Source organism: Rhinolophus ferrumequinum, chromosome 17 (genome assembly GCF_004115265.2).
Source record: "Rhinolophus ferrumequinum isolate MPI-CBG mRhiFer1 chromosome 17, mRhiFer1_v1.p, whole genome shotgun sequence".
NCBI classification, from domain to species: domain Eukaryota; kingdom Metazoa; phylum Chordata; class Mammalia; order Chiroptera; family Rhinolophidae; genus Rhinolophus; species Rhinolophus ferrumequinum.
In genome coordinates this window covers 9,917,303-9,929,777 of record NC_046300.1, presented here as the reverse complement: position 1 = coordinate 9,929,777, position 12,475 = coordinate 9,917,303, and the positions used below count along the sequence as shown (strand labels likewise).

General features: G+C 54.1%; 1 protein-coding gene across 1 annotated transcript; it reads left to right on the top strand.

The window, feature by feature from the left end:
• Positions 1-996: 996 nt before the first annotated feature.
• CLEC3B (C-type lectin domain family 3 member B) lies at positions 997-9,433 on the top strand. Its single transcript, XM_033133257.1, has 3 exons — positions 997-1,246; positions 5,167-5,265; positions 9,006-9,433. The coding sequence occupies exons 1-3, from the start codon at positions 1,138-1,140 to the stop codon at positions 9,404-9,406; spliced, it is 609 nt and encodes a 202-aa protein (XP_032989148.1). The 5' UTR covers positions 997-1,137; the 3' UTR covers positions 9,407-9,433.
• The last annotated feature ends 3,042 nt before the right edge of the window (positions 9,434-12,475 follow it).

Below are 12,475 nucleotides of genomic sequence, written 5' to 3'. Positions count from 1 at the left end.
GGTTGAGAGGACGCGCTCCAACCAACAGCCATCTGGGAGCTCAGCGGCAGCTCAGCTCAAGGTGCCGTTAGTTGCAGGGGGCGCTGCCCACCATCCTTTGCGGGATTCAAGGAATTGAACTGGCAACCTTGCGGTTGAGAGCCCACTGGCCCATGTGGGAATCGAACTGGCAGCCTTCGGAGTTTGGAGCACGGAGCTCTAACCACCTGAGCCACCGGGCCAGCCCTGAAAGCATCATTCTTATGGTGCTACAGGCACCGGCAATGGACACAAGTTTACAGGGTAGGATGAACTTGTCCTCCTGCAGGGCGGTTGCTGTATCTTCCTGGCTGTGTAGACCCTCTTTAGGAGACAGGCCAAGCCTAAACCTGTGGAGACCCCCCAACCCAAAAAAACCTCCCCCCTGTGATTTTACATAGGTCATTTTACAGCACGGGACTCCCAGATGCTCTGTGTAGTGCATGCATGCACACACACCTGTGAAACCTGCAGGGTGAAAAAACCAAAGACATACCTCACTGCTGATGGAAAGCTCTCTAAGCAAGCTTCCTTCTTGAGGTGCAGGCAGTTCGCTTGCCAGGTTAAGTAGGAAAGAGTGAAGGTGTGGGCTAATGTTGGACAGATGCTTAATGCCCTGGGTCCCCCAATCCATCCCCCACTCAGCAGCCAAAAAAACTCTCTCCAAAGTGTGGCCTGGGTAGCATGAGCAAGTCCCTTAACCCGAGCCTCAATTTCCCCAGCTGTAAAATGGGGACATGACCGGACTTCCCTCATGCTGCTGGCGGGAGGCCTCTGTGAGCTAATGCCAGGGAAGGGCAGGACTCTGCACCTGCCCAAGGTAACGGTGCAACAGATGTGAGCTCTGACGACTACCATGTATTTTTCAGAATCCTAGAAATCGATGACTGTTTTAGAAGGCGGGGCCAGGATGCTGGCTGGGTGTTCCCTGGGAGGCGAGGCTCTGGGGCTCCCAGGCCTGCCCCCTTTTGCACGCCCACAGCCGAGTCTGGGAGGGTTTCCTGGACAGAGGTCCTCGTGGCAGCTGCCTTTAGACGTGCAGCGCTGATCAGGCCGCTGCTCTGACCCAGGCCCTGTGCAGGCAGCCGCAGCCGCAGCATCCCCCGCCGGTGCAGCAGCATGGAGCTTTGGGGGGCCTACCTGCTTCTCTGCCTCTTCTCCCTCCTGACCCAGGTCACCGCGGACCCACCAACCCCCAAGGTCAAAAAGGCTGCAAATACCAAGAAAGGTAAGGAGGGCTCGGGGCCCCTGTCCATCTCTTAGGGAGCCGCTCGCTTTCCCCTTCACTGGTCCTCAGGCTCCTTCCCTTCATTTTACTTCTGCATGAGTCCAGGGAACTTTAGTAAAGTTCCCCCTGGGGCCGGTGCCAGAGCTGTAAGGGTCACTGACTCTCAGAATCAGAAAGAATCTTCCAGATCAAAGCTGACATCCGCTTCACTGCTCCCCGCCCCCACCCCACCCCCCAAATTTTAGAGAAATCAAACCTTTGGCCTGGCAGTCTGGAGATGCGCAACTCGCATCAGAGTGCCAACAGGCTCTGCTTTGTAATCTCTGAACCTCGGGTTTCTCAACTGTAAAATGGGGATCGTGGCATTTGCTCAAAGGGTTGTCGTGAGGATTTAATGATACGAACCATGTGAAGTGCCCAGCCCAGGGCTGGCACATAGGATATTCTTGATGCACAGAGAACAGGGCAGGAACAAGTTAATTCTGAGTTCTATAGTGTAGCCCAGTCTTGAGGAAATAAAAATGTTCAAACAAACAAGGACACTGGAAGCAGCTTTGTTCTCCCTGTCGCCTCTGGAGTTTGGGATGTCCTTCAGTCGCCTTGGCTGTGGCAAGGTCTGCCCTTGGAGCTTTGCCTGCAGTGAGGTCACCCCGGGCTGTGTTGAGACAACATTACTGAAGCCATGGCAATGAAGCAGGCTGTCACCCCCACAGGGCTGAGAGGCTGGGAAAGAGAGAGTTCCAGGCAGAGAAGCAGGCAGCCAGAGCCAAGAGCACAGAAAACTTGCAAAGCAAGGAAAGGGACGTGGGCGGCCCTCAGGCCCCTCTCTGAGCCTCCTCTGTCAATGGACAGTTGCCATTGGCCATCGAGTAGTGAAGTACCCATCAGGACCCATAGGGCTGGCACAAAGAGGGGGGCAGACCTGGGTGCTGAGGGAAAAGAATGTCCAAGTTCAGTTTAGAAAGTGAACAAAGGAAAGTTCAAAACAGAATGGATGCTATGCCAACATTTGTTTTGAAAAAGCGATTTATATAAAAATACATATTTACTTGTGTGTGCTTAGAATTTTTCTGGAAGGATCCACCAGAGTTAGTAACAGTGATTACCTCTGGGAAGAAAAACTGGGGAGCTGAGGGCATCTCGATTGGGAAAGAGACTTTAACTTTTTGAGCTGTTTGGTTTTTAAAAAAATTATATATATGACCTTCTAGAAAATGTCCATGAAAAATAGAAGACTCAGTCGCATGCGTGGTTATGTCCACAAGCGTTAGCGAAAATCGCCGCTGAGGGATATTCTTTGTAAAGGGTGCACCGTTCCAAAGGCAAATAGAACTTTTAAATGAGAAAAATAGTTGCTAATTTCTCCGTCACCAAAGACTTAGTATTTATCCATTTAATCATGTAAATCATGTACTTAATCATGTGAAAAAGGAGAAGCTCAGACCCGACGATGGCTTGGTTGGCTCCAGCTGTCACCCTTGAATCCTGGCCCCGAATGGTTCCCAGGTGGGTGGCCCCCGGAGGCCTGCAGAAGAGCAACAGTGGGGCATCCTGTCCAGCCCCCCGCCTCTCGCAAACCCACTCCAATGTCTGACTCACCTTGCTTTTTCTTTCTTCCGTCTACTGCGCACAAACACAACAAATGCTTACGGAGCTCTTTGCCCACGTAAGCCAATATCTATTCTGAGCACCCTACCAGGGGGTCCCCATCCCTGCTCTAGCGATGCTAACCGACGCCAGAACTCCAGGGGTTCTCTCTCAGGCATCAGCGCCATCTCAGGATTACATTAAGATCCAGGCCCAGGCCCCCACCACCGGAAATGCTGGCTCGGGGGCTGGGGTGGGCCCAGCATCTGCGTTTCCCACAAACCTCCCACGATTCCTACAAGCAGCCAGGACTGAGAATCACAGGAACAATCCATTTGTGGGGGCCGGTGCACAATAGCGGGGGGACGGGGTTCAGGGGAGGGACTCGTGCCCGAGGAGACCACTGGTGTCCGGCCGAGTGGTGGGGAACAAGTTGGCGAACGGAGGAAAGAACAGCATGTGCTAAACCCCGACCTCAGCCCCCAGGGCAGGGTGAGAGGGGGGAGAGCCCTGGGTGCTTCTGGGAGCTCAAACTCGTGGTGTGGAGTCAGGCCCCAGCCAACTAACTGTATGGGGGTCAGCCAGAGGTGAGGCATGCAGGGAGGGCCGAGGAGCGCAGGTGGGCAGGATGGCCTCACAGGCGGTCAGAGGCCCTTAGAACAGGGACTGGGGGAGCTGGAGGACATCTGTTTCAATCACTCGCATCAGGAATCTGAGGCTCCGAGACAGAGAGCGGCAGCGCCAGGGCCTCCTGCCTCCTCACCCAGAGCTGCACAGACGCCCCCGACCTCCACACCTTCCTTGGTGGAGCACTGTTAGCGCCTGGCTCCTTGGCCAGTCCCTGCAGTTTCCTTTGTACACTCGGGCACCTCGGTGCAAATTACAAAGGCACCCCTTTCTCTGGCTTGACCCAGCACACCCAAGGCAAGTTTAGGGGCTGGACATGCGCCCCTACTTGTCTCGTCCCGAGTGCCTTTGTGCAGTGTCCAACTTGCACCACCTCACGTGGTACCCTGTTTGGTACATCATGTGACCAGGTACAGAGCTGCTGTGAACTGGCTGAGGCAGAAGCCCCGTGCGAGGCACACATAATCCCGACAGGCGTCAGCCCCAAACCCTCCCTTTCTGCCTAGCTCACCTGGCCATCATTTTCCTCATATCTGATAAGTCACGTCACTCATTTCTGTACATACAAGTATGTTTCTGCCTGCATTTGTTCTCTGAGACTCCCCGGCAAAGGCATCTTATGGCTGGGCAAAGGCTCTGACCTCACCCCTATTACCATGGACTTCATGCAGATGCAGCCCAGGGGGTCACGGACGCCCTTCCCCACCCTAAGCTGTGAAGCCCCTGGAATTTCAGAAGGACTGGGGTCCACCCACCGAGCTCGCCGCTTCCACACACACAGGAAGGCCTTGACCAGAGGCCCTGCCGACTCACGTCACCAGCTCCCAGCAGAACCCCAGCAGGGCCTTGGTGCTCAGGAGGGCTCACTGCGAGCGGTCAGGTGGGAAGCGCAAGCTTGGAGCCAGGTGGCCCTGGGTTCCGGCTCGCCCTGCCGGCTGCCGGCTCTGAGCTCTTCTGCGAATCGCTTCAGTCTGACCTCGGTTTCTTATCTGCAGGAGACACGTGGCCCGAGTACAGGGCTGATTACGAGCCCAGCACTGTTCACGTGCTTTATTTCTCTTAGTCTCTAGTCTTCTTCAGAGTCCTCTGAGGTGGGAGGACTCTTTCTCATCTCATTTCACAGATGAGAAAACTGAATGCAGAGGGGTTGAGCAACTGACTCCAGGTCCCCCACATCCACGCGACCTCAGATCCCATCACATGCTTACCTGGGTTGCCGTACTCAGCCCCAAGCTGGAATGCCTGCTTTGCTGATCTGTGTCATGTTCCTCCGGCCCGGGGAGGTGAGCCCGGGAGGTCTCGAGGGCCCAGCCCTGCTTCCTGTGCTCTGTTCTCTTCTGGAGCTGCGAGGTGATTGAGTGGTAGGGGGTCACTGAAGGCCCTGCCCGCACCCCCACCCCAGCCCCTTCTGAGTCCCGACAACACTCCTAAATAACTGTAACACAGGTCTCACTTTAGCAGGAACAGGGGAAGGTTGGGTCCCCCTGGTAGTAGGACCGTCATGAGCAATTACTTAGACGACCACCGTCAGCAGGGACAGAGAGAGGGAGGATCCTGAGACACGAGGTGGAGATGGAGGGGAGTCGTTTCCCTTTGTCTCATTGTGGTTGACAGAGGCAGGGTCCACCCCCAGACCCTGCCCCACCCCTTCCCACGACCTTTCTCACATTTGTGGTCATTTCCACTTCCTTCTGACTTCACCCTAGATGTCGTGAGCCCGAAGATGTTTGAGGAGCTCAAGAGCCAGCTGGAGAGCCTGTCCCAGGAGGTGGCCTTGCTGAAGGAGCAGCAGGCCCTGCAGACGGGTGAGTGCGGACGGCGGCCTCTCGGGCTGGGCGCGCGCCAGACAGAAGGGCCCTGGCCAGCAGCCAGGCTGTAGCCTCCAGCGGGCGCCAGGGCCCCTGCTGGTTCCCCAAGGCCAACGCTGTCGGCCAGGGCACCCGGTTCAGGGAACACCCGCCTCAGCCTGCTTCCTCTCCGGGAGACCCCCTGACGTGTGTGGCAGTGGGAATATGCCAAAGGGCAAAAGCTCTCCCACAGGCTCCATCATCGCCCACCAGAAACGGGAGCCCTGGAGTACTCCGTGGAGCAGAAACAGCTCCCACCCTAATGAGCGCCCAAGAGACCATAGCTTCACTCCTGCTTGTTAGCAGCTTGGCTGACGCTGTCACTCTTCATCATCATAATTATGCCGAAGATGGGGAAACGGAAGCAGGCAGAGGTCCTGTTCCGTGCCCACACTCGCCTGGCTGGTTAGTACAGACAGGGATCTGAATGGAAGCAGTCTGCTAGTGTGTGCTGGGTGTGAGGCGAGCTAGGCTTTGGTCTTCCTGGCCCTGTGCTCACCGGCCAAGCAAGGATGGACAAAATCACACAGCTGCAGAGCCTGGTGCCACTGTCAGGGCGCAGCCACCTGCCCCAGAACTACCTGGCCAGTCTCTCTTTCTCTCTCTCTCTCTCCTGTGCTTCTCTCATATCATCTCCATTTTTCTGCCCATCTCAGCCCTTCCTACTCCTCCGTGACCTTGCCCTGGAGAGCACAGAGAATATAAGCCGACAAGAATAGGTGACTCACATGCGAGCTACGACAGGCCTGGCACTGCTCTAAGTGCTTTACGTACTTGCCTCATTCTTCACAGAAAACCCATGCAGCGGGCCGTCGGCTATAACCCCACCTCCATTTTCCACACAGAAGCTGAGTGTCTTGCCAACAGCCGACAGGAGCAGGGCTTTGCTCTTAGCTCTGCCTCTCAAGTCACCACCTGGGAATCACCTTGGCTCCTCCTTAGGAAATCTACAAACCTCCCTGTGCCCACAGCCACCCTCTCACCTGTTGCTTCTCTGACCAAGGTACCTCCATCTCCCCGTCTGCCTCCTCAGAAATCGCCAAGATCCTTTTCACTGGGCAGTTTTCACTCCCACTCAGATGTTTTCTTTCAGCGTTCACATTGCCATCCTTCTGTCCTCCTAATGTGCCACCTGTACCTTCACCACAGGGCCTTTTCACCTGCTGCTCTGGCCGCCTAATAAATGCCTCCACCTTCACCGTGTCCAGAATCTCTCATCCCTCTTCTCAATTGGGCTCCTCAGTTATAAGCTCTCACAGAAGACGTTTTCTCCTTCCTCCTTTTATTGCAGTTTGTAACGATCTGTTCATTTGCCGACTTACGTCTCCCTCCCCCACTGGTCGATAAGCCTCGTCCCCCAGGGCACAGGGGCCATGTTTGCGTTTGGCTGCCTTTCACCTCCCACCACCCTCTCCAGCATAATTCCTGCCATGTGTCAACTCTCAGTGAATCTCTGTTGAAGGATAAACACATAACTTTGGACAACTTAACATGGCAGATGGGGCAAAGGGCTTGTAGAAAGGAAGTGTCCATGTTTTGGCTTCAAGTAACAGAAAACCCAGCAGTGGCTTGAACAAAAAGTGAGTCTGGAAGTCGGGAGCGATACGTTTTTGTTCAGAAGCTCCACTGTGTGGTGCCAAGACTGCTGCCCCCACTCCAGGCATCACGAGTAAATTCAAGGGAAGAAAGAGGAAGATGGCCCAGACTCATCTGTCCCACTTATCAGGAGACAGGCCTACAGATTCCATTTCCAGCCTACAGATCAGATATGACCACAACCCATAGGTCACCTTGCCAACGACCCTCCCCAAAGCACTCCTGGGCTCTGTTGACCTAACCAAAGAGTTGAGAGAACCAGGGCTTAGGGATGCAGCCCCCTGCCATCGGCCCCTTCCCTCCCCCAATCAGCAACCACGTGTGAAGTCCCCGCCCAGTGTGCCTCTGCCAGGCAGGAGGCAGAAGTGACCCAGCCAGGCCCTGCTCTCCAGGAGCCTCCACACATTCATCAATGTAGTCACTGGAGTCCTGAGAGGACAAGTAGGAAGATAAAGCGGGATCACAAGCAGAGGGCACAGTAGGAGCACAGGTAGGGAGGGGACCATGACCCGGCCAGAGCAACAGAAGGGCAGTGACAGTGATAAGGCACTGAGAACTCACTAGTGTTCGTTCAGGACTAAGTCTGTGTGGCAGGGAGTGTTGCAGGTCTCAGGACTCAGCTCTGAGGTGGAGTTTAGCTTGGAAGAGGTGTAGTAGCTTCTGGGGGAGGGACGGGACAGAAGGAGGTAGCAGTGGGCAGAGAGAAATTCAGCTGTACTGTGGTCTCAGCAAAAGCCTCAGCCGACTTGGGGGAGCCCCGATAATAGGAGGACCCTCCAGAGCTGTCCTGAGTTGGGTCAAGAGGGCTCAGTGGCCAGTCGCTGGGTGCAGACTCCCTGGGAAGGGCATGACCTGGGGTGAGGTGGCTTCTTCCGTGGAGGCAATTCCAAGGGGGCTGAGAGCTAAGAGCTGTCTTCCTGCAGTGCACCCAGCAGCTGGAGTAGTAAGTCTGTCATCTCCAAAGGGGGTCCAGGCATCCTGTCACAGGGTCCCCAGCAGGAAGGAAAGAAAGGGCCAGGCTGGGAAGGACAGTGAAGGCTGGCTTGATCAAGCTGCAGGACAGCAGGAGGCAGGCGACTGACCTGGGACAGTTTGTGAGTAAAGACAGCTCTGTAATGCTTCGGGCCTCGAGCTTCCAGTTCCAGGACAGTCAGATGACCACGGGGACATGCGGACGTTTGTTGAGTGAGTGGACTGGAAGTAACTGAGTGAAGGGATGCGATGGGATGGGATGGGGCAGAGCCACCCCTAACGTTTGTGGGGTCAGCAGGAGGACAGACGGAGGCATACACCCCATCTGTCTAAATATTTAAATTATAAGCCAAGGTGAAAAACCAACTAAGTACAAACACATTCTATGCTCCTAACTTGACCAAATATATCCTTCAACACAACCTTTGAGACCAAATTCACAGACTTCTTGGACTCCTCGGAGTCCCATGACTGAAAGCGCCAGCCCGTGGCCCCCAGCCTGTGCCATCTCTTCTGTCTGAGGGGACTTGCAGTTTCAGCTCCATCCTCCCAGCCCTCAGGGGCACTGAGCTAGGCTGAGGCCCTGGCAGGCGCTGGAAGCTTGCTTGGGCCTCTTGGACAGGGATTTGGGGTCCTGGGTACCTGGAGTGTGGTACCTGGGTATCTTGGATCCACCCGGGTCTTGGATCCACACCTGTGCAGGGAAGGGGGGAAGCAGACTTGGGCAGAGCTGGGCGGAGCAGCGGGCAGGACTGCTTCTGCCACCCCACGGAGTTCCGCGCTGGAAGAGCCCTGTCTCAGGCAGCGATGCCCCCTTTGCTCTCCCACATCCCTCCAGCTTGGCACCCAGGGAAGGGGTGTGACCTTGAGCAGGGGCTGTGTTGAAGAGATGCCGCTGAGGAGCTGACCTCACTCCCAGAAGCAGGCGCGCCAGGGCCTCTTGAAGCGGGACCTGGGCTCTGCGGTGTCCGCCACAGCACGGCCCTCTGGCCTGGGTCTGGGGGCCGCGCAGGATCCATGGGATGGAGGGGGTGGGAAGGAGGATGGTGGGCCCGCCCCTGGCGCTTGGCTGTTTGGCTCAGGAAGCCGGAGACCTTCGTGACGGCCGTTTCTCTTTCTCCCCCTCCCAGTCTGCCTGAAAGGCACCAAGGTGCACATGAAGTGCTTTCTGGCCTTCGCCCAGGCGAAGACCTTCCACGAGGCGAGCGAGGACTGCATCTCGCGTGGGGGCACGCTGAGCACCCCGCAGACGGGCTCGGAGAACGACGCGCTGTACGAGTACCTGCGCCAGAGCGTGGGCAGCGAGGCGGAGATCTGGCTGGGCCTCAACGACATGGCGGCCGAGGGCACCTGGGTGGACATGACCGGCGGCCACATCACCTACAAGAACTGGGAGACGGAGATCACGGCGCAGCCCGACGGCGGCAAGGCCGAGAACTGCGCCGCCTTGGCCGGTGCGGCCAACGGCAAGTGGTTCGACAAGCGTTGCCGCGACAAGCTGCCCTACATCTGCCAGTTCGCCATCGTGTAGCCCGGGAGACAGGAGAAGGGCAGGGGGGGGGGGGGGTCCCGCGGGGACCCGGAGGAGGGGCTGTGTGGGGCCAGGAGGAGGAATTATGGGAGCCTGGGGGAGGGGCGGGAGTCTTGGGGGGCCGGAGAAGGGAGGTAAAAGGCTGTGGGGAGGCGGGGGAGGAGCCGTGGGGACCTTCCAGCCCCGGACCCTGCTCGCAGCACCCTCCGCGCGCTTGGAGCCTCCTTTTGCAAATAAAGTTGGTGCAGCTTGGCGGAGAGTGGCTGCTTTTGTGCGGGGTGTGCACGGCAGGGAGATTTCCTGACGTGGGTGGCTGGCTACCTGCAAGAAGGTACCCGTGCCCCTGTGCACGGGCTTGGGTCCTGGTGGAGAGGCACCCCTTGCACCGGCGGCAAGCATTACCTACTTCCAGCAGCAGGTGGCAGTGTGGGCAAGAGAATAGTTACCCATCTTTAATCACCCACAGAAGCTCTCACCTTTGGGACACTGAGACCTGTGGACTTCAAGCTAGGGTCCACTTGTCCTGGGATCTCGTTTTTATTTTAAATTTTGACAGTTTGTTCATCATAGATTTTTTTGCATCAATTTTGATTTTTTATCACATTCAAATATTGTTTATCATGATCCCTGAGTTTTTTTTGGCTCTTAAATTTTTTGGCTCTTAAATTTTTTTTGGCTCTTAAAATCTTCTTAAATTTTGTACCCCAGATGACTGCCTCATTCATATCACTAGTCCTCGCCCTATCTCAGAGGTAGAAAACTTGGAGAATTTTCCACTGTTTATCTGAACTATGATAGGAAGTTGGTTTCTAGAGCTTCAGCTTCTGTGTTACTCTACTAGTAGAAGTGACAGTTGCGGCCTCTTGTCCCCCTCTACCACGGGGAGTTGGGGATGTCAAACAAAGGGATGATTTGAAATATTGATGTAGTTGTTGAAGAAGCAAAAGACAGGGTAAAAACTCCTTTTTTAAGGTTAGTGGTTTCCAATGAGAGAGCACTTTTGACCTGTACCTGAGAACTTCAAGTGTTAAGTGACATCACTCTTTGCAGTCCCACCAAATTTTATCTCATCAAAGTTTCTCAACATTTACGACTCTAAAAGTGAAGAACTGGAATGGTATTAGCGCTGAACCCTGCTTCATTTTAGGATGCATGAACCAATTAAAAAAAGAAAAACCCATCTGATTAAGAGAGTCCTGTTTATAAAAATACATACTCTACCTGTGATGTTTTGAGCAGTTGTGCGCTAACAGTAAATGTATTGAGAGAATGTTAGCAAAATAAGTTTGAACAGCACTGGCCTAAACCCTTTTTCTGAGAAATGCCCTTGAAAGGTGAGTGACTGTCCAGCAGAGAGAACGGCTAAGCAGGAAGGCGGTTTCTGTGAAGAATCTTTCTCTGTTGGCTTTTGGTTCTTAGTCATGTGCTGGGACCATGTGCTCAGATCCCGATGGAAACTGGTGCTGTCTCCTTCTTGTCCCATCACCACTGCTGCTTCTCTTTCTAATCTTCCTTTTGCATTTGGCCATTTCTTCAGCCTTTCCAGCTGGGGGAGGGAGAGCCTAGGGGGGATTGCCGATGGAGAACCCCCGTGTGGAGAAGGGGTGGTGTCAGAGACCAGGGGCTGGTCCTGGTGGCCCTTGCTGTGGGATCCTGGAGAAAGCCTGTGGGGCATCTCAGCCTCCAGTTTCTTCATCTGCAAGATGCGGTTTAGACTAGATGATCTCTGAGACTCCCCAGTCCAGGACACTGCCCAGCTGTTCTTGTGACTCTTTGTAGAGTCCTCTCCAGAAAAGACAAAGTTATTTGGTGGCTGTTTCCTCTGCCCAAGCCAGGCTCATGCCCTACACAGGGCATCTCATTTTTGGCGGTGACCGCAGGCCATTGCTCTCTCTCTTTCTTGAAACCCAAAGACAAATTCAGGTGCCTGGTAAACATTTCCACCTAGAAGTCCTTCAGCGTCTAAGTGAACATGTTTGAAAGGGAACTCAGCATCTTCCCACTCAAGCCGGCTTCTCTTCCTGAGTTCACCATCTCCAGGGGAGGTGCCCACCCACCCACTCACCCAAGCCCCAGATCTGTGTGGCATCACAGGCGCCTCAGTGTTTGTCACATTGGAGATCCAAATAATCATCAAGACTCTGTGATTTTACTTCCCAAGGAACTCTCCCATCTGTCCCCTTCTCTCCAGTTCCATCGCCACTGGGATATGCAAATCATATCCTTTCTGGTTCCCCATCTCCCCCTACCGCTCTCCCACCCTCCCTAAACCCCAGCCTTTACTGCATAACCACTAGTTGTCAGGCAGAGAAGGCTAGCTCAAGCCTTGGTCAGAGCTGGCCTGTGGAACGTGATCTTCTCTCCCACACACATACATACGGATCTTTGCTTCAACTGAAAAACATCGCTCTACTGCTGTGTCCCTGAGGACTTAAACCTCTAGGCACATTCTTCCTTTGAGTTTGGCTTTGCTAAGAGAAAATGGAGATATTAATAAAAACAAAGAAAATGAACAACTTGTAGGCTCCTAATGTGTGCTGGGCACTGATCCAGAAGCCCTTTGCCATGTCCTGGTGACAATCCAGAAATTAACTCATTTAATATTCAAAGCAACCTAGGAGACAGGTATTACTAAAACTTTTTTATAGTTGAAGAAATCAGGTAGAGAGAGGATGATTTTTCAAAGAACGTCCCTTGATGGGGCTGGAATTCCAGGTCTGTTGAGTTCCAAAGCCCATATACCATCCGTTATGTATACTAAGTCCTTCCTGAATCTTGAAGAAAGTTTTCAGATGTTTCATGATGCGAGTGAAAGGTTTGTAAAAAGGAGTCAACACTGGTGTGCATTTGTGATTGGTGGTAGGGAATCTGGTAGAAACGCATTTTTCCTTCCAGATTTTCTAGGGCTATTTCTGAAGCCTAACGTTAGGTTTTGTTTGCTTCACCTGCTTCTCATGGGCGACTCATTTCTGAGCATGGTTTATGAATGTCTCAAGCTAAAAATCACCGCACAACCTACAAAACAACTAACCGTTTTCTCCACTAGAATGCACTGCTGTTCCATGCCAT

Excerpts from the sequence above, each read along its gene's own strand:
- CLEC3B (XM_033133257.1), top strand. The coding sequence starts at position 1,138 with ATGGAGCTTTGGGGGGCCTACCTGCTTCTCTGCCTCTTCTCCCTCCTG. Across the intron at positions 1,247-5,166 it reads GGCTGCAAATACCAAGAAAG|ATGTCGTGAGCCCGAAGATG; the intron begins GTAAGGAGGGCT and ends ACTTCACCCTAG. Across the intron at positions 5,266-9,005 it reads GCAGCAGGCCCTGCAGACGG|TCTGCCTGAAAGGCACCAAG; the intron begins GTGAGTGCGGAC and ends TCCCCCTCCCAG.